Source organism: Oryctolagus cuniculus, chromosome 17 (genome assembly GCF_964237555.1).
Source record: "Oryctolagus cuniculus chromosome 17, mOryCun1.1, whole genome shotgun sequence".
In the NCBI taxonomy this organism is placed as follows: Eukaryota; Metazoa; Chordata; class Mammalia; order Lagomorpha; family Leporidae; genus Oryctolagus; species Oryctolagus cuniculus.
The window spans coordinates 1170772-1191204 of NC_091448.1; the positions used below are offsets into that span (position 1 = coordinate 1170772).

At 70.3% G+C, this 20433-nt stretch overlaps 3 protein-coding genes across 5 annotated transcripts in view; 2 read left to right on the top strand and 1 right to left on the bottom strand.

Moving 5' to 3' along the window:
* Positions 1-5829, top strand: part of NPLOC4 (NPL4 homolog, ubiquitin recognition factor) — a 58014-nt gene extending 52185 nt beyond the window's left edge. Inside the window, exons 14-17 of the mRNA XM_070060159.1 lie at positions 295-390; positions 1639-1755; positions 3153-3255; positions 3953-5829. Coding sequence (XP_069916260.1) covers positions 295-390; positions 1639-1755; positions 3153-3255; positions 3953-4110 — 474 coding nt within the window. The 3' untranslated portion in view covers positions 4111-5829. The remainder of the gene's footprint in view (positions 1-294; positions 391-1638; positions 1756-3152; positions 3256-3952) is intronic.
* A 1880-nt stretch (positions 5830-7709) lies between these two features.
* Positions 7710-14270, top strand: FAAP100 (FA core complex associated protein 100). The gene is made up of 9 exons (XM_051829494.2): positions 7710-7925; positions 8027-8145; positions 8461-9404; positions 10640-10796; positions 11107-11879; positions 12190-12326; positions 12930-13046; positions 13571-13657; positions 13786-14270. Exons 1-9 carry the CDS (start codon positions 7761-7763, stop codon positions 13915-13917), a joined length of 2631 nt encoding a protein of 876 aa, XP_051685454.2. The 5' UTR covers positions 7710-7760; the 3' UTR covers positions 13918-14270.
* Positions 14271-15242: 972 nt separating this feature from the next.
* Positions 15243-19827, bottom strand: FSCN2 (fascin actin-bundling protein 2, retinal). 3 transcript variants are annotated; one of them, XM_051829497.2, is made up of 5 exons: positions 18092-19811; positions 16061-16217; positions 15854-15975; positions 15587-15754; positions 15243-15499 (listed from the first exon to the last, which is right to left on the bottom strand). In XM_051829497.2, exons 1-5 carry the CDS (start codon positions 18915-18917, stop codon positions 15294-15296), a joined length of 1479 nt encoding a protein of 492 aa, XP_051685457.2. In that variant the 5' UTR covers positions 18918-19811; the 3' UTR covers positions 15243-15293. The 3 variants fall into 3 exon arrangements, with proteins under 3 accessions (XP_051685457.2, XP_069916261.1, XP_051685455.2); XM_070060160.1 differs by having other exon boundaries at positions 15587-15975; positions 18092-19827; XM_051829495.2 differs by having other exon boundaries at positions 15243-15754; positions 18092-19812.
* Positions 19828-20433: the final 606 nt, after the last annotated feature.

Genomic DNA, 20433 nt, shown 5'->3' on the forward strand with positions numbered 1-20433 from the left:
GCTCCAGGCATGCTGGGGGCGGGCACAGGGCCAGCTGTGGCCCAGCTGCAGTACAGCTTCAAGACCGGATCCTTGAGTTTGTGTCCCTCGGGAAGGACAGCAGGGGTGCTCCCTCGGGGAGGACAGCGGGGGTGCTCCCTCAGGAGGACAGCGGGGGTGCTCCCTCGGGGAGGACAGCGGGGGTGCTCCCTTGGCCTGGACTCACTGCACTGGGTTCAGGCGCCGTGGCTTCCTCTGTTGGAGGCGCCGTGGCTTCCTCTGTGTGCTGCTCACGGTTTGTCTTTTCTCCGTCAGATCACGACAACTTTCCCCAAGGATCCAGTTTACACTTTTTCTATCTCGCAAAATCCATTTCCTATTGAAAACCGGGATGTGCTGGGTGAGACACAGGTAACTGTCTGTCTTTGCAAATAGCTGAGCGCGGCTGTGCACTGCTGTGCGAGCTTCAGCCGGCTGCCCAGGAGGGGCCAGGCTCTAAGACTCCGGGCTGTTCTCGTGGCGGAGCACAGCCGTGCTGTCCCCGGACGGCGCTGCTCTCCTGGATGCCCCTCGGGGCCTGCTGGTGTCCCCGTGGACCACAGGGCAGGTCCCCGTGTGTCCTCAGGCCAAAAGGTTTGGAAGTGCTGCTCTTGGATGGCTTCTCAATTTTTTGAAAATCTGTCCTTTTTCCTTGTTTGCTAGCGAGTGTGGAGGCCAAGCCAGCGGGGTCCTGTGCTCCGCTGCTGCTGTGAGCCCTCGCTCCTCCGTGCACCCTGGCAGCCTGGGCACCAGGGCTTCTCAGCGCTGTTGGGCCGCTGGGTTAGCACACGACCTGCCGTCCTTGTGGCCACCGCCCGTTCTCTCTGTCACGGTGGATAGGCGTCTCAGGGTGTCCTGAGGTTTTATTTCCTTTTTTTTTTAAGATTTTTTTTAAGCTTGTTTATAGGAGAGGCAGAGTGGCAGAGTTACAGACATTAAGGTTTTCTGCCTGCTGTCTGCAATGGCCGCGGCTGGGCCAATCCAAAGCCAGGAGCCAGGAGCTTCCTCCAGGTCTCCCACATGGGTGCAGGGGCCCAAGGACTCGGCAGAGAGCTGGATGGGAAGTGGAGCAGCCGGATATGAACTGGCACCCATATGGGATGCCGGTGCTACAGGCGGGGTCTTTGCCCACAGTGCCACAGCACTGGCCCCATGAGGTTTTTTGGAAAGGGGCAATTTGCTGACTAACAAGCCTCATGACCCTCTGCCCGGGGGCCTGGGGTGCAGAGCCGGCCGTGGGGTGGCCTCGCATCCCCTGCCTGGCTGTTGGCATGATGGCTGCCCTGCCCATTTCTCCTCCTCACCCTGTGCCCAGCCCAGGACTGCAACCCCACAGGGCCTGGGGTCGGGTGGGGGCTAGCCTTTTCCCCCAGCCCCCCGTCCACCTCAAGGTGTTGGCTCCTGTTGGCTTGGCGTCTCCAGCATGCCTTCTCCCATCTGGGTGAGGCTGCCCAGAGCACCCTCTGGGGAGGGGTCAGGAGCTTGCTGTGCAAGCCTTGTGCTTTCCTTGGGTGCTGCTGGGGCTGTCTCAGCATCGGGTGCGTAGCGACATCCCCGTGGGGTGTGGCTCTCCGGTCTGGCCCTGGAGACCTGTGGTGAAACATCCGCATTTCTCTCCAGGACTTCCATAGTTTGGCTGCCTACTTGTCCCAGAATACCTCGTCCATGTTCCTGGATACCGTCTCCGACTTCCACCTGCTGCTGTTTCTGGTCACCAATGAAGTCATGCCCCTGCAGGTACGGCCTGCACTTGGTGGTCCCTGGCTGGCCAGGGCTATAAGGAGACGCTTTGTCTCGCTCTGTTTGCTCTGCCACAAAGCAGCGGGCCTGGGAAGCTAGCTGCCTGTGTGAGGGTGTCTCCCCCGACGTCCCCTGAGCAGAGCCTTCAGACAGTGTAAATAGAGAAAAGCATTCGTCACGCTGGGCGTGGTCAGAACCCTGCCCCGTGCAGTGAGGGACGGTCCCACTTGCCACAGCTTCCTGGTAGGCAGAGGTCATCCAGCGCTGTCCTCCAGCACCAGTGTCTGAGGCCCGTCACTTAGACTGCTGACCTAGCAGTCTGCTCTCCTGGTGTCCCGTCCCTCCCCCACCCACTCCACTCGCTGACTGCTGACTCGCTCCAGAGGCTTGGCCCACTTCCCAGCGCCGAGCACACAGCTCTATGGTGTGCATTTTTGTTTTTTAATTTTTTTTTTTTTAATTTGAAAGGCATAGAGGGAGAGGGTGGGGGAGAGAGAACTGTCTTCTGTCTGCTGGTTCAGTCCTCAAACGGCTGCAACACCCAGGACTGGGCCAGGCTGAAGCCAGGAGCCAGGAGCTCCGTCCACGCCTAGTGTGGTGCAGGGCCCAAGCCCTTGACCCTCACCTGCTGCCTCCCAGGGGCTTTAACTGGAACCAGCACTCCCACCCTGGGTGTGGTGTCGCAGGCCAGCTCGGCCTGCTGCCCCTCAGCGGGCCCAGCCGCAGGCCCTGGCTGGTGTCGGGTGCCCTGCTGTGGCCTTCTTTTCCTGAGAGCCGTGGAGAGAAGGGCAGTTGTTGCTCAGCCACAGGGACCCTGACTCCGCGTGTCTTCCCTGAAGGCCTTTCCGCCTCCCCGCCTCCGGCAGCCGTGGGAGCCGTGCGAGCCGACGGGGTGGAAGGCGAGTCTCCGTCCGCGTGGGGCACTGTTGCGCGGTCACCTCTCGGGGAGTGTGTCCTCGAGGATCTCCTTAGACCGCTGTCAGCCTCGCCAGCTTGGGGGGGGCTTTCCAGGCCTGAAGGGGAGAGGAAGACACAGCGTAGCGTGAGAGGGGAGGAGTCAGGCTTCACACCCTGGGCCCACCATCCGTCCCCTCCTCCCAGGACCAGGAACATGGCGTGTGTCCTCCGGCCTGTCGGGTGCACTGTCAGCCATGGCCGAGAGGGGTGCGGAGGCCCACTTGAGGCTGTTGAGGGGAGTTTAAATTTTTGCTCAGTTCAGCACTTGGATTTATCATCCTGGGTTGTGGCATTTCACCTCTATAGTGACAGCCGGTAGGACGCCTGGACGTCAGAGAGATACCTGTTAGCAAGGCTCTGCCCCGGGTGGCACGGCCGACCTCCCTCTGCACCCAGGTGGGCGGCGCACGGCCGACCTCCCTCTTGGCTTCTTGCAGGACAGCATCAGCCTGCTGCTGGAGGCTGTGAGGACCAGGAACGAGGAGCTGGCACAGACGTGGAAGAAGTCGGAACAGTGGGCCACCATCGAGCAGCTGTGCAGTGAGTGTCCCTCTCGTCACGGCGTGGACGGCTGGCCCTGGGGGTGCCGTGGGCACTGTGGGTAGCAGACCTGGCCAGCCTCGGCTCTGCGGGGTGGACGTGCACCCCCGCAGCGCTGCCTCAGGCACGGCCGCGGGTGGGAGTGCTGACCACACTGGGCTTTGCCCCAAGGGCCCTTCTCCCCCTCTGCTGCCGCACCCCCACTGCCCGTGAGGTCAGGGAGGGGAGCGTGGGCCTCCTGGAGCCTCCATAGCCAGGGCTGGGCCAGAGCTCATGGTGTAGAGGGCGGCTGTGGGGCTGTCCTCGGGCCCTGAAGACAGAAACGGTGGCCACATGTAGCCAAGATGAGCTGAGGACCGCCTCCTCCCGGTGGGCGACCCGCGAGGGAGGCCAGTGGACAGAGACGGTGTGGGATCAGCTCCGGGCTGGGCTCCTGCACACTCGTGGGGTGCTTCCCCGTTCTGTGTGAAACCCGGGTCATCGTACGGTCCTCGGTAGCGGGAACTGGCAGAAAGTATGCAGGCCTGAGCCGGCGCTGGCATTCGGCCTGCTGGTGCAGATCCCTGTGTCCTGCGTCGGGGCACCTGGGTCCAGTGCTCCTCCTGCCAGTGCACACGAGGACTTCTGCTGTCACGGCTCGTGGCGGGCGAGTGTCCTCCTCGTGCAGATGTGACGCCTGCTTGTTCTCCCCCTGCAGGCACAGTCGGCGTGCAGCTCCCCGGACTTCATGAGTACGGGGCCGTCGGGGGCTCTGTGCACGCCGCTCCGGCCGCCATGTGGGCCTGCCAGCACTGCACCTTCATGAACCCGCCGGGCACCGGCCACTGCGAGATGTGCAGCCTCCCCAGGGCCTAGTCCGACCAGCAGGAGACGCAGGGCCTGCAGCCTGGGGCTTCCGGTCCCCGAAGCTTCTCCGCACTGCTCTTCTGGAGAGGGCGCCAGTGGGTTCTGTGGCCCAACGTGACCTCCCAGCTGGAACTGCCGCCGCCCGCTAGGAGCACCGTGCAGCCTGGCCTGGCTCAGCGCTGCGGCGTGAAGGCCGGTGCCTCCAGACCGCCACCCGGACCTGGGGGCACGGAGGGGGCTGCTGCCACCCGGCTTTCTTCACCCAAACTTTCTGATGCTTTCTCTTCTCCGTCCCCCACCCCAGTTTTTGGTTGGGAGCTCCCGGCTGGCTGTCTCCTGCTGCTCTAGGGCACAAGCTGGCCTGGGAGGCCACGCCTCCGCAGTGGCCGCTGTGTAGACGCAGGAGCAGGCCTGCGGCCGACTTGCTGCCTCCTGTCACTCGACTCTCAGGTGGGGTGGTGACGCCTGCATTGTTGTAATAAGAGATGTCTGCAATTCCTGCCGGAAGACTTTATTTATTTCCCTAGGGTGAACCTGACAAGGCGGGGAAGCCTGGTCTGTGCTGCTCCCCTCCAGTGAGGCCCTGGGGGGCGGGTTCCTGGCAGGGGAGGGGACGGGGCCGCTGGTTCCCTCTGAAGTAACCTCAGTGCCTGAGACTTGGACCGAGCCACAGGGCCGGCGGCTGTCACCGTCCCCGCGGTGGGGACAGGGTGATGGGGCCGCTCTGGGCCTCCTACCACGCCTCCGCTGGCCCTGGCCCAGTGGTGTGGCCTCTGACAGCTGGTCGTGTGCCGAGTGCAGGGCCAGGCCATCACGTGCGTGCGCTGTGCTGTCCGGGTCTCCTCTGCAGCTGGACCCTGCTCGGTCCTCCCCGCCAGGGAGCCGTGGTGTCTCCTCGCCTCTTTGCCTTAACGACCTACGGAGAGGCTGGCCCAGCTACAGACACACAGGAGCCTCCCTCGTCCTGGGCACTGTGGACGGGGGCGCTGGCCGTGTGAACACCCAGGGGCAGCCCCACAGTGCGTCTGCGCACGTTGGTCTGGTCGCTGCAGACGGTCCTGGGGGCTGGGGGAGGAGGGCAGTCCAGCTAAGTAGGCTCTGCCCAGGCACCAGCCGTGCCGGGAGCCAGTACCCAGGCTGCCCCTGCTGTCGCCTCGTCTCCTGTCCCTGAAGTCAGCCGTGAGGCCGCGTGGCTGGGGCTCCCTCTGCCTGTGCGCCGACACCGTGCCCCCCTGGGCAGGCTCTGGACAGCAGGACTCGAGTCCTCGCTGCCCATGCGCCCTCCGTGTGCCGTCCTTCACCAAACCACTTTGCTCTCCTCACCCCGTTTCCACATAGCTCATGTTTGCTTTTGTTTTTAGCTAAAGAAAAGTGGACTTCTGCTTCTGGTTCTGCCGTCTGTTCAGTGACGATGGACGCCATGCGGAGAGAGCCAGCGCTCCGTCACGGGCTGGCCTGCCGAGGAGGGGGCAGCCCCCACTCGTCACTCGCCCCTGTGTGGACACAGCTTTGTGCCACCGGGGACAGCATGCAGGAGAGGCGACGAGTGGACGCCTGTCCAGTTGGCACAGCGGCCGCCCTGGTCCCCTCTGGTGTTGGGGGGCCGGCCAGGCTGCCCCTGGGGCCCAGGTGCTCCCGCTTGTCGCCTCGTGGGGCTCACAGGTGTGTGGGGTTGACTAGCGCGGCCTCGGCCCTGCAGTGGAGCCTAATAAAAGCGCCTGAAGCACTGCCCCGCCCCGGTGTGGTGTTTGCGTCCGGACTCACCGTTCCCTGAGATGCTCGGCTCGTGGACACACACTCGGGCGCTGGCGTGGGCCAGGCCGGAGGCCAACGGCAAAGCAGCTGGGGCTGCGGGCTCAGGAGGGAGCGGGCCCTCGGCAGTGCTGGGCCTTGTCCCAGAGCCTCCGGGGTGGACATGCCAGTGCTCAGCCCCGGGCTTGGCCTGGGCTGCCTGCCCGTGGCACCTTGGCAGCTTTTGGGGAGGTGCTCCCCACCCCCCGGGCTGGTGTGACGGCAAACCACAGTGAGCCCCTGGCCGGCGTGGTTTCCTGCTGGGCTTTGTGCCCATGGAGGAGTGTGCCCTGGTACAGCCCCCAGCTTCCCACCCTGTGCTTTCTCGCCAGGAAACACCGCCTCGGCGTTGAGCTCAGACCTGGAGCAGTGGCCTCTCTGGCTCCCTGCCAGGGCCACGTGCACCACTGCTCCAGGGGCCAGCCAACGTGGCCTTGACCTTGAGCCCTCGCGGTCCAGGTCCCCTCCCTCGGGAGCTGCCTAACGATGCCGGGTTCTTGCCCCAGCAAACACGAGGGCTTGGCTTGGGGCTAGGAGCCTGCCGGCCCCCAGGGTGAGTGGGCCAGGTCTGACCAACAGACGGGCTCTACTGGCCACTACTCACGTGGCCATGCCCCCACCACCACTCACGCAGTCGTGTGTCCCCTCGTGGGTGAGCATGGGGTTCTCAAGGACTGAGGACAGGCTGGGAAAGCTGCCGTTGGCCACAAAGCCGGCTGAGTCCGCGCCGGCTGCCTACGCAGCAAGTCCCCTGCGTGGCCGCCGCGGCAGCGGGCAGCGTTTCCAGCCAGCACCTGGGGAGCGCGGGCCAGGCTCAGGGTCCATCCGACCCGGCCCCCAGAGCAGTGAGCAGGTGGCCTGGGGGGCCGCGTCGCCAGGCTCAGGGCAGCTGCCCGTCGCGCTGGGCCCGGGGTGTTTCGGCAGGTGTGGGCCTCACCTCAGCGTCCATCCGGACTGGCTGACCATGCATCTCCATCCCTGCTGGACAAGAAACAAATGTCCTGCTTTTGTAAAGCAGCCAAGATCTCCCATCTGTTAGTTCATTCCCCAGATGGCCACAACAGCCAGGGTTGTGCTAGGAGCCTGGAGCCCAATCTGGGTCTCCCACGTGGGTGGCAAGGGGCCCAGGCGCCGGAGCCATCAGCAGGGTGCGCGTGCGGTCGCTGGCGCCTGCCCGGAACTGGACGCGGAAATCCCAGTGGCGGCTCAGCCGGCGAAGCAGGTGCCCGCCCGCCCCCGTGTCGCCCTGGGGCTCTGCAGACCGGCTTCGCAGCGGGGAGCGGGTCCTTGCTCCTCCACGTCGCAGGGGGCGTGGCCGGGCACCCCACTGCCTGGCGCTGCCCCAGGAAGGGGGCTGGGGGCCCGGGGAAGCGGAGGTCTCGGCGGGCAGCCTCCCGGGAGCTCCTCCTCCCGCGCGCAGCCAGCCTGGGGCGTCCCCTCTGCGGCCGCTGCCCTCCCCGAAGCTTGAGGAGTGGGCTCCCGCCCCGCGCTGTCCCCGCCTCCGGAGCGGCCTCCGCTCGACTGAGGCCGGGGAAGCCCGCGCAGGGGGCGCCCCGGCTGGAGGCAACACTGCCCACGCGGCTCCGTGCCCGCCCCCGGACGGTCGCGACCCCGCAGGCAGGGGCTCCGGCGTTCGGGTCGCCCCCAGCGCCCAGAACCGAGGCCCGGCCCCGCCCCCGCTGGGCCGCTAGAGCGGAGGCCCCGCCCCCGCCGGGACTCCGGCCCCGCCCCCGCCGGGCCGCTTTACGGCGGAGGCCGCGCCCCCGCCAGCGCCCGGCCCCGCCCCCGCTGGGCCGCTCGAGGAGGCCCCGGCCCCGCCCCCGCGGCGCCGCTTTACGGCCCCGCGCTGGGAGGCGGCGGCTCGCACGATGGCTGGCGCCGAGCCGCGCGTCCGCTACCTGGCGGGTTTCCGCTGCCCCCTCGGGGGCCTGGCGGCGGGCACGGCCCGCGTGCTGCGCCACGGGGCGGAGGTCTTTCTGTGCGCCGGGAGCGAGTTCGTCTACGTGTACGACCAGGAAGGCGGGCTGCTGAGCGTGAGCGCCGCGGCGGCGGGGGCCGGGCCGGGCGGCGGGCGGCCGGGGCCGGCGAGCGTGCGGGGGACCGGAGACCCGAGGCGCCTCCTCCCGCCCCGCAGGCGGTGTACCAGTTCCCGGGCCGCGTGTGGCACCTGGAGCTCCTGCCGCTCCGCAGGGCGCTCTACGTCCTGTGCGCCCGGGAGGGCGTGTACTGCCTGCCGCTGGACCGCCCGGACAGGTGAGCGGCGGCCTCCCCGCTCCCCCCGCACGTGGAGACCGCGCGCCGCCCGCGGCTCCGAGCTCTCGGGGTCCCCTCGCCCGCCCAGGCGCGGAGGTCCTGCCCGGGGCTCTGGGGGTCCAGTCCCTTGCGGACATGCCTTGGAGGTGGGGCTGTGGCTGGGAGCGAGAGCAAGGGCGCCTTGGGCCCTCTGTGACGGTCAGGGGAGACCCCCGGGGCGGCGGAGGCGGGCGTGGGCCGCGGGGACCGGGCTCGGGGCTGGAGTGGGCGGGGCACGCGGGGCGGACCCTGACCGTGGCTCCCCCGCGCTCGAAGGTCTCCGAGGCGGGATGCCGCGGACGGTGAGGACGGCGAGCTCCCCTCGCCTGTGATCCCCGTGGGCCCCGATGCCTGCGTCCTCCCGGGCGCGGGGCTCTGCACGTTCGCGGTGCTGGACGACGCGCTGGTCACCCTGGAGCAGGGCCCGGCCCAGTGGAAGGTGCGGCTGCTGGAGCGCCCCTGCCCCGGCCAGGAGCCGCGGCCGGACGCCCAGATCGGCGAGGTGGAGCTGGCCGCCTGCGCCCCCTCGGCGGGGCAGCCGGAGGACCCGCGCTTCCTGCCCGTGCTGTGCTGTGTGTCCCCGCCGGGCTCGGGGGCCCCACGCGGCGCCCCCCCGGCCCACGGGGGCTTCGTGCTGGGGGAGGCCCTCTTCGGTCTGCTCTTCGGAGCCGATGCCGCCCTCCTGGAGTCAGCCGTGGTCCTCTGCGGTCTGCCCGACGGCCAGCTCTGCTGCGTGGTCCTGAAGGCCCTGGTCACCTCCAGGTCAGCCCCTGGGGACCCGAAGGCCCTGGTCAGAATCCTCCATCACCTGGAGGAGCCTGTCGTCTTCCTTGGGGCCCTGAGGACAGAGCCGCGGGCCAGGGACACCGCAGAGGACGGGCTGGCCGCGGAGGACACGCACGCCGACTGCCTGGTGGCCCTCGGTCACCACGGCCGGGCGCTGGCCATCAAGGCGGGCTGGAACGAGGCCGGGAGTCTGGTGCCGCAGCTCCGAGAGTACCGCCTCCCGGGGCCAGCGCTGTGTGCCGCCTGTGGCGGGGGCGGCTGCCTGTTCTACAGCACCCCCTCCGACCTCTGCGTGGTGGACTTGGCACAGGGCGGCTCCCGCGTGGACCCAGAGTGGCCGGAGGGGGCCCCGGGCGGCCTGCCGCCCCTGCTGTGCCCAGCCAGCTTGAACATCTGCGGCAGTGTCGCCCTCCGCGCGTCCGCGGGCCCTGGAGGTATGAGCTGCCGTCCCCGTGAAGAGCCGAAGCTTCCGGCGCCGGGCCGGCCTGGCAGGGGCAGGCGCGTCCGCTCACGGGGCAGGCGGTGGCTGCGGCAGCACGGCTCTGCCTGCCCGGGCCCCGCCCCCTGTTGCTGACGGCTGTGGACCGAGCACGAGCACTGCCCTGGCCCCTGGCCCGGGGGCGTCCCCCCCCCGACACTGTGGTCACTTCCCTGGCCCCTGGCCCGAGAGCGTCCCCCCCGACACTGTGGTCACTGCCCTGGCCCCCAGCCTGAGAGCGTCCCCCGCCCCCCGACACTGTGGTCACTGCCCTGGCCCCCAGCCCGAGAGCATCCCCCCCGACACTGTGGTCACTGCCCTGGCCCCCAGCCTGAGAGCGTTCCCCCCGACACTGGTCACTGCCCTGGCCCGAGAGCATCCCCCCCGACACTGGTCACTGCCCTGGCCCGAGAGCGTCCCCCCCGACACTGGTCACTGCCCTGGCCTGAGAGCGTCCCCCCCGACACTGGTCACTGCCCTGGCCTGAGAGCGTCCCCCCCGACACTGGTCACTGCCCTGGCCCCCAGCCCGAGAGTGCCCCCCCCGACACTGGGCGCTGCCCTGGCCCCCAGCCCCTCCCCCCACAGGCTTGCAGGCTGCGGGTCCGGGTCAGGGAGGCAGGAGAGCAGACACTGGGGCCACTGTGGATCAGCCGTGGTCCAGCGTGGTGCTGTCATGGAGCCCTGGCCGTGACTGTCCCCGCGAGGCCATGGTGGTCTAGGCTGTCGGTCCAGTGATGGGGTGAGGCGCAGGGCAGACTTCCCATCAGGATCGCGTGTGGGGCACTGACGTGGCCGCTGAGGCCGGGGGCGTGGCCGGAGCCAGTGCGAGGTGGCAGCAGCCGGGAGCTGGCGCCCCCGCCGTCACGGCGAGGGCAGGGCGTCTGTCCTGGGGCCACTCCCTGGCAAAGGACCAGTGAAGGCGGAGCCCCGAGGGGGGGGCAGTGGGGTGATGTCCTGGGGTCCTTGGACAGTGGCCCCCTGGCAGACCAGTGCCCCGCTCCTGGAGAGGCCCTCGGGGGGTGTGGCAAAGGGCAGCCAGCGTCTGCCCGGCTGCCTGGGGCTCCTGTCCTCCCGGACACTGGCCTCAGCCTCCACCCGCGTTTTTCCGGAGCGGGGCAGGGAGGGAGTTGGCGGCAGCTCCCCCCTCCCAGCCTGCTGACCTGACCGGCCTCACACCCGTCCGTCCCAGGTGGCACCAAACTCCTGGCACTGTCTGCCAAAGGCCGCCTGATGGCCTGCAGCCTGGGGCTGGAGGCGGAGGCGCCCGGCCCTGCCCGGACACCCAGGGCAGACGCAGGCCGGAAGATCAGGGAGCTGCTGTCTGGGATCGGCGGCGTCTCCGAGAGGTGGGTGCTGCCCCGTGCGGCGCGGGACTCCCTGTGGCCGGGGCGCCTGGTCTGGCTGTCCTGGGGGGGCAGCCTGTGAGGCCGCCTTGACACGGGGCCCCCACGCCTTTCCCTGCTGGCCCCCAGGCCTGGCCTCGGTGCCGCACGCAGGGGCTCCCCACGCTGTCTCTGGAGCACTGCTGAGGAGAGGCGGGGCCGAGGGCCTGGCCGGGCACAGCTCCGCCCCAGGGCTCTGCGGGGGGCCAGACGGGAGGAGCCGGGTGGGGGTCTCGGGTGCGGCCCGCCCACCCCCGGCATCTGCCCTCTGCAGGGTGTCTCTGCTGAAGAAGGCGCTGGACCAGCGGAACGAGGCCCTGACGAGCCTCAACGAGGCCATGAGCGTGAGCTGCGCGCTGCTCTCGGGCGGAGGCGGCGCCCGGCCCGTCTCCTGCACCACCACCGTGGCCTGGAGCCGCCTGCAGCTGCGCGACGTGCTCACCGCCACCTGCCGGCTGCAGAACGACAGCCGCTTCAGCCTGGACCGCGGCTGGGCCCTGTGCGTCCAGCTGCTCAGCAGCTGCTCCGCCCTCGACCTGGACGCCGCCGGCGCGGCCGTCACCTACACCATCCCCATCCCCCGGCTCGGCCCCGGCAGCCGGCGGGAGGTGACGCTGCCCCTGGGCCCCAGTGAGGACGGCGAGCTGGACCTGCCGCTGACCGTGTCCTGCGCGCTCTTCTACAGCCTCCGGGAGGTGGTGGGCGGGGTCCTCTCCCCCCAGGACCCCCTGCAGGCCCCCCTCCTGGACGAGGGCCCGCTCGCGGCGCTGCCCGAGCAGGACGGCATCTGCCTGCCGCTGAGCAGGTGCACGGTGGACATGCTGCAGTGTCTGCGCTTCCCCGGCCTGCCCGCGGCCGCTGCGCAGGCCCCCAGCCTGGCCAGCCCCTCCGCGGACCCCGTGGACGCCTTCCTGGACTCCTACAGGGGCCCGGCCGGCAAGCTGGCCGGATCCGCCTCGCTGCGAGCCCAGTACCTGCCCCCGTCCGTGGCCTCCATCAAGGTGTCGGCGGAGCTGCTCCGGGCTGCCCTGGACAACAGCCGCACAGGTTGGTGGCGCTGCCCGGCTGTGCTGTGGACGTGGGTCTGGCGTCCGAGCTCTCCTGGGTGAGGGCTGGAGCGGCGTCGGAGTTTCTCCCGTCACACGCTTCACAAGTGGACACGGTGGGCAGCGCGGGCCGGGCGCTGGGTCCCGGGCGGGCTCCAGGGTTGGGCCCGTACAGAGGCAGCGGGCGCACTGCCCTTGGACCACCCTCGCTGAGCTGGCGGGCGGAGTGCCTGCTCACACCCCGACCCCTCCCGCGGCCAGCGCCAGGCTCCCTGCTGGGCCGTGGCTGCAGCGGGTGCTGTCCCCTCTAGGTGTGTCCCTGTGCTGTGCGACCCTGCAGTGGCTCCTGGCCAAGAATGCCGCCGCGGACTCCGTGCGGGCCCAGGCGCTGTCTGCCGTGCAGGCCGTGGCCCCGGGTGGCACTGCCGTCCACCTCCTCGTCCGTGAGGCAAGCAGGGGCCCGCGCCGTCCAGGGACAGCAGCTCTGAGCTGTGCTGTGCAGTGAGGGGTCGGCCGCTCGTCCCCCACGCACGGCCGGCTGTGGGGCTCCCAGGGGGCTGGGTAGAGTCGTGACACCCCTCCTCCCACACAGCTTCCTCCCCCGGGAGGAAGGGCAGGAGGTGGCGGGGGGCGGACCCTTGCGGCCCCCACGGAGGGCCTGGGACGCATGTGTCCTGAGAACAGTCTGCTCCTGGCTCAGAGTGCAACCTGACCACGCCCAGGGCTGGCGGTTGGCAGTGCTGTGTGGGTCGGGGGAGTGGCTGTGTGGGTCGGGGAGTGGCTGTGTGGGTCGGGAGTGGCAGTGCTGTGTGGGGGCAGCTACGTGGGTCGGGGGGAGTGGCCCCGTGGGTGAGCTGCCAGCGCCCCCAGTGGGCACCCGTATCCTGGGCCTGCTGTGAGGGTCCCACCTCGCACAGGAGCAGACTTCCTGTGTAGTTGAGCCTCACTGCCTACAGGGGGCGCCTGAGCAGCACGGGAGGGAGCTGGGGCCCTGGGAGCTCCCCGTGGGTTCTACTGGGGCTCTGGGCAGGCAGCGAGACTGTCCCCACAGGTGGCTTTGACCGAGCTGAGCCCGGCGGGGCCCATCCAGGCGGTGGAGATCCAGGTGGAGTGCCCGTGTCTGGCCAGCATGTGCCGGGTGCACCATGCCATCGTGGGCCGCCTGCAGGTGCGTGGGGCCCAGGGGTGCGCAGGGAGTCCCTGCCGTGTCTGCTGCCGGGCACCGTGCGGTCGCTGGGAGACGCCGGCTGAGCCCACCCGGCGCCGGGCGCCACCCTCAGGTCCCAGGGCCGCCTGAGCCCCCTGCCCTCTGGGCGTCTGGTGACCTGGCCCAAGGCAGCGCCTGCCTGCTCTGAGCAGCAGCTGGGTCAGCCCCTGCCACCTGCGTGCGGCTCTCCTGGGGGGGGAGCCTGTGACCCCACCGCACTCAGCGGCTGCCTCCACAGGGGCTCTGCGCCCTCAGAAGGGCCGGCAGTGGGCTGGCTGGACCGGGGGGGGACCCTGGGCCCAGGACTGGGCCGGGCGCTGCAGGGGAAGAACCCGAAGTGTGCAGGCACTGGCTGTGGGCGTGGCTCTCCCCTGCTGCTCTGCTCAGGAGGGGCAGGGGCGTGGCCGAGACAGAGGGGTCACCTACCCTGAGGGGCGAGGGGACAGGTGTCGGCACCACACCTGGGGACGTCCCTGTGTCTCCAGGCGATGGTCACGGGGCAGGCCGCCCAGGGCTCCAGCCCACCCGACCTCCGCATGCAGTACCTCCGGCAGATCCACGCAAACCACGAGGTGAGGGCCGCGCCCACCCGTGTCGGGGTCTCGGTGCAGAGGGCGCCCCGTGGGGCTGTCCCAACGCGGTGTGTCAGTGGGGGACCGGGAGCCCCGGGAGGCGGGGTCTGAGCCGTGGGCACCCGCAGATGCTGCTGCGGGAGGTGCAGAGCCTGCGCGACCAGCTGTGCACGGAGGACGAAGCCGCGTCCAGCGCCGCCGCCCGGAGGCTGCTGCAGGTGTACGGGCAGCTGCGCGAGCCCAGCCTGGTGCTGCTGTGAGCGGCGTCCGCCCCTCCCCCGGCTCCCACTGCCGGCCACCTCTGATGCACGCAGGAAAGCCCAGCACACGCGAGACTTCGGTCTCCGTCCCTGGACAAGAGGCGCACGGCCAGGCGTGAGCCGCCTGGAGCAGAGGGGGAGTGGGACAGAGCCCCCCATGCCACCCCTCCCCCAGCCACCCCGGGGGCGGGCCTCGTCCGGGGCCTGCGGGTTTGAGTGCTGCCGCCACTGGCTCCCCGCGCTGCTACCTCGCTCAATCGGGCTGTGCCCCAGCCTCCGCCCTCAGCCGGGCCGGCACCCTGGCCCGGGGGCTGGTGCAGGTGTTTCCTGCCACAACGGGTCCTGTCTGCTGAGCTCTGGGTTTCGTCTGTGTCTTTCTTTATCAACTCTCTCAGCTCCGGCCAGAGCCGCTGCCCACCTGGGTCTCAGGGGCCCGGGACCAGAAGGGGCCCAGCCCCGGGTTGGGCTGGTGGGGGGAGCCCTCACGGTGGGCTGCCCGTGCCGCAGCCCTGGCCTCTGCCGTGAAGGCAAGGGGCTGCTTCCTGCCCAGAGCGCCCCAGCCCCGGGGAAGAGGGGTCTGAGCAGGCCCCGCCCTCCCGGGGCCCCTGGAGTTTCCCCAACACCATCGCTAGTTCTGAAGCCAAGGCCCTGGTTGTGGGAGGGGCGGCTCCTCACAGGGCAGCCCCAGCTCTGACCGTCGCCCAGCGAGCAGGGGGCTGCACCTGCAGGGCCTCGGTCAGACCTGACACCCAGGCGTGCCCCAGCCGCCCGTGGCCACCGTCGTCCATCCCAGGTGAGGGGGGGCAGGAGAGGCACACTGTCCCCTCAGCTGGCGGGGGTGGAGTGCGCCGGTGCCGCTACAGGGGAGCGGGCACTGGCCGGAGACCCCGGGGTGCCCTTGGGAAGCTGGGGCCCTGGACCCCCAGCCCTGCACCTCCTGACGCCCACACCAAGAGACGCCAGGCCCCGGAGTCACCTGCAGCTCCGGGGGTTAACCCGGCCCCGCCTCGTCCACGGACCTGAGAGGGCCCAGCCAGGCCAGGGCCTTTGCCCCTAGGTGGAGGAAGCAACTGGGGCCGCGACCCTCTCCCGGGACTCACGCACTGGCCTCGGCTGACTTGAACAGTGGACAAAAGGCCCCCACGTGAGGGCAGAGGCTGTGGCCGGTCAGACGTGGGCCTCTCCGGTGCTGGCGGGGCCGCGGAGTGGATGGGAGAGGGCAGGCTCGGGGGATGGCGCCGCTGGGCGACAGCCAGCCTTGCGCCTCGCCTTGCACCTGCGGGCTTGGGCCAGACCCTCCGCGCCCGCCTCCCTGCCCCCGGCGAGCCCACGAGAGCTGCGAGCTGCGTGACACACGTTTAATGCGGGGCGCGGCCTCAGTACTCCCAGAGCGCGGCCCCCGCGGGCGCCTCGGCGTCGGCGCGCAGCAGCCCCGAGGCGTCGCCGCGCAGGTACGTGCCGCTCCGGGCGCGGATGGCCAGGCGGCCGCGCTCGCGGAACTCGAAGAGGAAGTCCTCGGCGCGCTCGCCGTCGCTGCACACGCTGCCGTGGCTGCCGGTGTTCCAGAAGCCGCCGCCGCGGCCTGGGGGCCGGACGGGACGGGCGTGGGCTGGCGGCTCCCGGCCCCGGCCCGCCGCGCCCCCGCGCGCCCCCGGGCCCCCGCGCGCACCTCGGATGTGGTAGGCGCCGTCGCTGAAGCTCAGGTGGAAGACGTCGTAGACGGAGCGGTTCGTGTCCAGCTGGTTGGAGCCGCGGCGGTGGCAGACGAAGCCGTCCAGGCCCCGCAGCACCAGGAGGGGCCGGTTGATGAGCTTCAGGGTGAACTCCTCGTCCTCGCCTGGGGGAGAGGGCGCTGTGGGCGCGGGGAACGGGCGGCTGCACCGGGCCCGCGGGGGCGGGGGCGCGCCGGTGGCCCAGGCAGCCCGGGGTCGCTCACCCACGAAGTCGCTGGTGGCCGCCAGCTGCCCGTTCTTCTTCATGCAGACGTAGCGACCATTGCTGGCTCGGAGTGCCACGCGCCGGCCGCGCCACTCCACCTCGAACATGGTGCTGGCCGACCTGCGGGCAGCCTCGGCTCAGAGCCGCCCGGCACACGCGCCGCGCCCCGCACCACCCCCAGGCCAGCAGAGGGGCGCGCGCTCACACTTGGGCGGCGGTGGCCTGGATGCCCCCGTGGGTGACCAGGGTCCAGTAGCCCCCAGTGCTGGCGTAGAAGGTGCACTTCTTGGTCTCCTGGTCGATTTGCATGAGGAAGGTCTCATGGTCCAGCTCTTCGTCCTGATTGGCTGAGACGTTGACCCCTGGAGGGAGTAGGTGCGGAGGCCCCTCAGGCCTCTCCGGGGGCAGGAGGTGGGCAGCAGGAAGAGGGTCTCATCTAGAACCCCCTGGGCTTGAGGGGCCTGGGCACCTGCCCCAGGGCCTCATGGTTACCTGGCGGCCTGCACACAGCCCTGGGCCACCCTTGACCCAGCTCTTCCCACACCCCCTGGGCCAGACCCTTCCGTGCCAGCAAATCCCACTCTGCTAATCGGGGGCTAATCTGCTTCTCCTGCTCCTACGCCACCTCTATTTATAACACCCCTAAGCAGCTGGGTGGGCCCAGCGGGGGGTCTCCTTCCACCTGCAGCGGCCCAGGTCACCACCAGAGCCCAGGGCCCGGCCAGGCCCCAGGCAGCCTCCCCACTCACACCTGCTCCTCCCAGGAGCCCCAGGGGAGGACGAGGCGACCGGAGGGGTGTGTCTGTTCCGAGTTGGGGGGCACCAGGCAGGTGCGGCGCCTCCCCAGCCTCTTCCATGAACCAAGGCCTTGGGTCCCTCCACAAGCCACTCCCCCTGTTCCCATGGCAACCACCCACTCAGGCTCTAGGTGTGTCCACCCGGGAGAAGGGGAGGCGAGGTGGGCAGATCCCAGGCAGCCTTGTCCCAGGGAAGTGGGCACCAGGCACTGACCCCTGCCCGGATCCCCACACCCCTCAGCAGACAGCTGGCTGAGCAGCCCTGCTGTCCCGAGGCCAGCGCCCAGGCCTCGCCCTGTGCATGGTCAGTGGGCAGCGAGAGATGACGAGGGGTCGACGTGTGTCCAGCCCGCAGGAGTGCTGGGGCCCCCTGCCACTGCGGCTGTCCCGGGATGCGGCTGCTCCCGTGGCCTCCTCCGGGCAGGACGCGTGCAGGGGCCGCCTCTGGCCGATCCTAGGGGCTGAGCTCACAGCAGAGGGTGCCGTACCTCTGTCACCATGGCCCCACCTGTACCTCCGCCACCAGCCTGGCCCCCAGCTCCGCGTCACGCCACTCACCTGTCCCACTGAAACTGACATCACTGCCGCCACCGCGGCCCGCGGGGCGCCTCTCGTGGGCTGGCACTCGCTGCTCCGACTCCCACAGAGGACGCCTCCCCACGCCGCTGCCCCACTGGCAGCTCTGTCATTTGTCCCAGGGAGCCTCAGCCCAGGCTACTGTGTGGGGCCAGGCAGCTGCACCTGGCGCCGTGTGGGGAGGAGGGACCTTGGCTGCGTTCGCCACGGCAGCCCAGGCCCCGACCACGGCCACACACCAGGACCAGCACCGCCGAGGTGCCTTGGACTCTGGGGCCGCCCTGCACGGGGCCACCCGAGCCTGGCTGGGCTCCCGTCTCGGTGCTCACAGTGGGCCCTCCACTGCCTGGACCTGAGCGGCTGTGCCCGGGCCCCCGTAGGATGTCGCAGTGGGGCCATGGGCTCTCTGGGCCAGGAGCTGGGTGAGCTCCCTGTCGCCTGGCTGCTGCTGGCCGGGAGCAGCCCCCCCATGCCTGCATCGCCAGGCCACTCCGCCGTGTGTGGCTCGTGGCTGCTGGCCAGGCAGCGCCTTACTCAGCTGCAGCCCCCTGCCCACAGCAGCTGAGGGCCCACAAGGCAGATGGTCAGTGACCAGGAGATGGCTAGAGCCAGGCCCCACACACTGACAGTGACCACAAACCACCCCACTTCCTGCCGCCACGTGAGGGAGCCGCCTGCCCAGGCACCTGGCAGGGCCGCCCTGAGCCCACCCGTCCAGGTCCCTGCCCTGCCCCAGCCCCCTCCTCCAGGAAGGAGAGGTGGGGACGTGCACACCCCCAGGCCCGCCCCCTTGCACCACGGCCTCAGCGGCTGCTGGGCTGCTGTCGCGGGGAAGGCCGGGGCCCCTGCCCACGCAGGCCCACCTTGGCGCACAGAGACGTAGCGGCGGTTGGCGGCCAGCAGCACCACCTGCGGGGGGCTCTCCTCCAGGTCGAAGAGCTCGTCCTTGCCCGGCCGGGAGCTGCGGCCGGCCTTGAGCGTGCCCGCGGGCCCCACGGGCGCCAGGTAGCGGCCGTCGCAGTCCTTGAAGGCCAGCTTGCCGGCCTTGAACTCGAGCGTGTAGCAGGCGCGGGCCTCGGGCTCCCACACCAGCCGGCCGTCACTGCGCAGGTAGCGGCTGTCACAGGACCGGAGGCAGTACCGGCCGCTGCGGAAGATCAGGGTGAGCAGCGCGTCCACGCCCCAGGGCATGTCGCCGTCGGCCGCCATCTCGTCGTCCTGCGGGCACAGGTGCACGTAGCGCCTCCGGCTCACGCTCAGCAGGTGGGCCTGCGGGTGGATGGCCAGGTGCACCGTCCACAGCTCGGCCGGGGAGATGGCCGTGGCGAAGCAGGACAGCTGGTCCTCCGTGCCCCCGAAGAAGCGGCCGTGCGGCTCGGACTGCAGCGCCCAGCGCCCGTCTGGCTGCGGCAGGACCAGGAAGCGGCAGTCCCGGCCCGGCCGCTCCGCCTCGCAGGCCACGCGGCCGTCCTCGCTGGCCGACAGGTAGCGGCCCAGGTGGCCGCTGCGCAGCAGCACGGCCGCGCCCTGGCCCGGGTCCGGCTCCAGCAGCCACACCTGCTTCCGCTTGAGGCTGGGCGCCGAGGCGTTCACCTTGAAGCCGAAGCTCTCGGCGGTCAGGTAGCGGTCGCTGTCGTTGACCAGGCCGAACTGGATCTTCAGCACCTGGTGCAGCCCGTTGGTCGGCATCTTCTACTGCGAGTGCTCACGGCGCCCCAGGGTCTGGCTCGGACCCCGGGCCCAGCTGGCGGCATGGACCCACTGCCTGCCTGGACTCTGCCTCCGGCCAGCGGCCACAGCCCGGGCGGCTCTTACATGGCCAGCGGGCAGCGGGGGCCGGGCGGGGAGGGCGGATCAGAGACGGGCGGCTTAGGAGCGACCGCCTTTCCTTACCCACCCCCACCCACCTCGGGCTTGGATTCCAGCCCGGGCCGGCCTCTCCCGGTCCTCGTTGTCCCAGGCCCGGACCCCACCGCGTGAGCCGCGCTGCTCCAGGCTCCGCTCCTGGCTGCCACCACCCAGCCCAGCCCGGCTCTTCCCGAGGTAGAAAAAGCCACTCAGTGGAAACTCGCAGCGCACGCAACCCGATCGCAGCCCTCGCCCCGGCGGCCACCAGACCCTCGGCGGGATCTGGTTACTGCTTCTCTGATTCCTGCTGCCGGGAGCGCGGAGGCCCCGCTCCAGGGCCTGCAGCCCACGTCACACGTGGTCCCGGGCCTGGGCAGGGCAGGGGCAGGAGGCGAGCGGGTGTGCCGGCTGCACGGTCCTGTGCACAGAGACCCTGGTCTCGGGAGCCCAGCGGGTACGTGGGTGCCGGGGGCGGGGCAGGGAGGGCACACGCTGGTCCCTGCCGTGGACACCAGGGCCTGGGGCTCCAAGCTCACAGCCTGTGTGCTCAGCCCACCTCACAGGGCCTCTGGGGACCCCGGAGCTGCCACTCATCTCCAGCCAGGGGACAAAGTCCACCTCCAGATCCTGGAGTGGCCCGAGGGTGAGGCCAGCAGCTGGGAGGGGCTGGGGACTGGTCACACTGACCCCGCATCCCCCCCTCCTGAGCCGGGGGCCCCCGGGGCCCTGCTGGGCTGCGCCCTCCATTTCTCTGTCTCCTGCACCTGCCTCGGGGGCCGGGAGCCAGGTGGTGACCGCTCCTGTCCCTCCTGAGCAGCGTGTGACCCTCCGGCCTCCCTGGGGGCAGGGGCAGGGTCCCAGCACAGCCCCAGCCGGCTCCCGTGCTCGCTGTGCCTCAGCGCGGAGCTCCGTCAGCGTGTGTGCGTCATCAGGAGGGAGGAGGGGCCGGCTCGGCCGTGACGGGGGCTGTGCACCGGCCGCAGGAGGGATCGGGCACCCGGCTCTGGATCCCTGGAGAGGAGTCGGGAGGACCCGGTGCCGCCCTGGAGTCCAGAGCGGGTGCCGATCCCTCCTGCGGCCGGTGCACAGCCCCCGTCACGGCCGAGCGGCCCCTCCTCCTCTGTGACGCACACACGCTGACGGAGCTCCGACTGTGTCACAGCTGAGCCTCGTGCCAGCTGCCACCTGGGGGCCTGGGGCTGTGTCTGATGACCCAGCACATGGCCCCCAGGGAGGTGTCCAGGACCACCCGGCCCCCAGGGAGGTGTCCAGGACCACGCGGCCCCCAGGGAGGTGCCCGGACCACCCGGCCCCCAGGGAGGTGCCCGGACCACGCGGCCCCCAGGGAGGTGCCCGG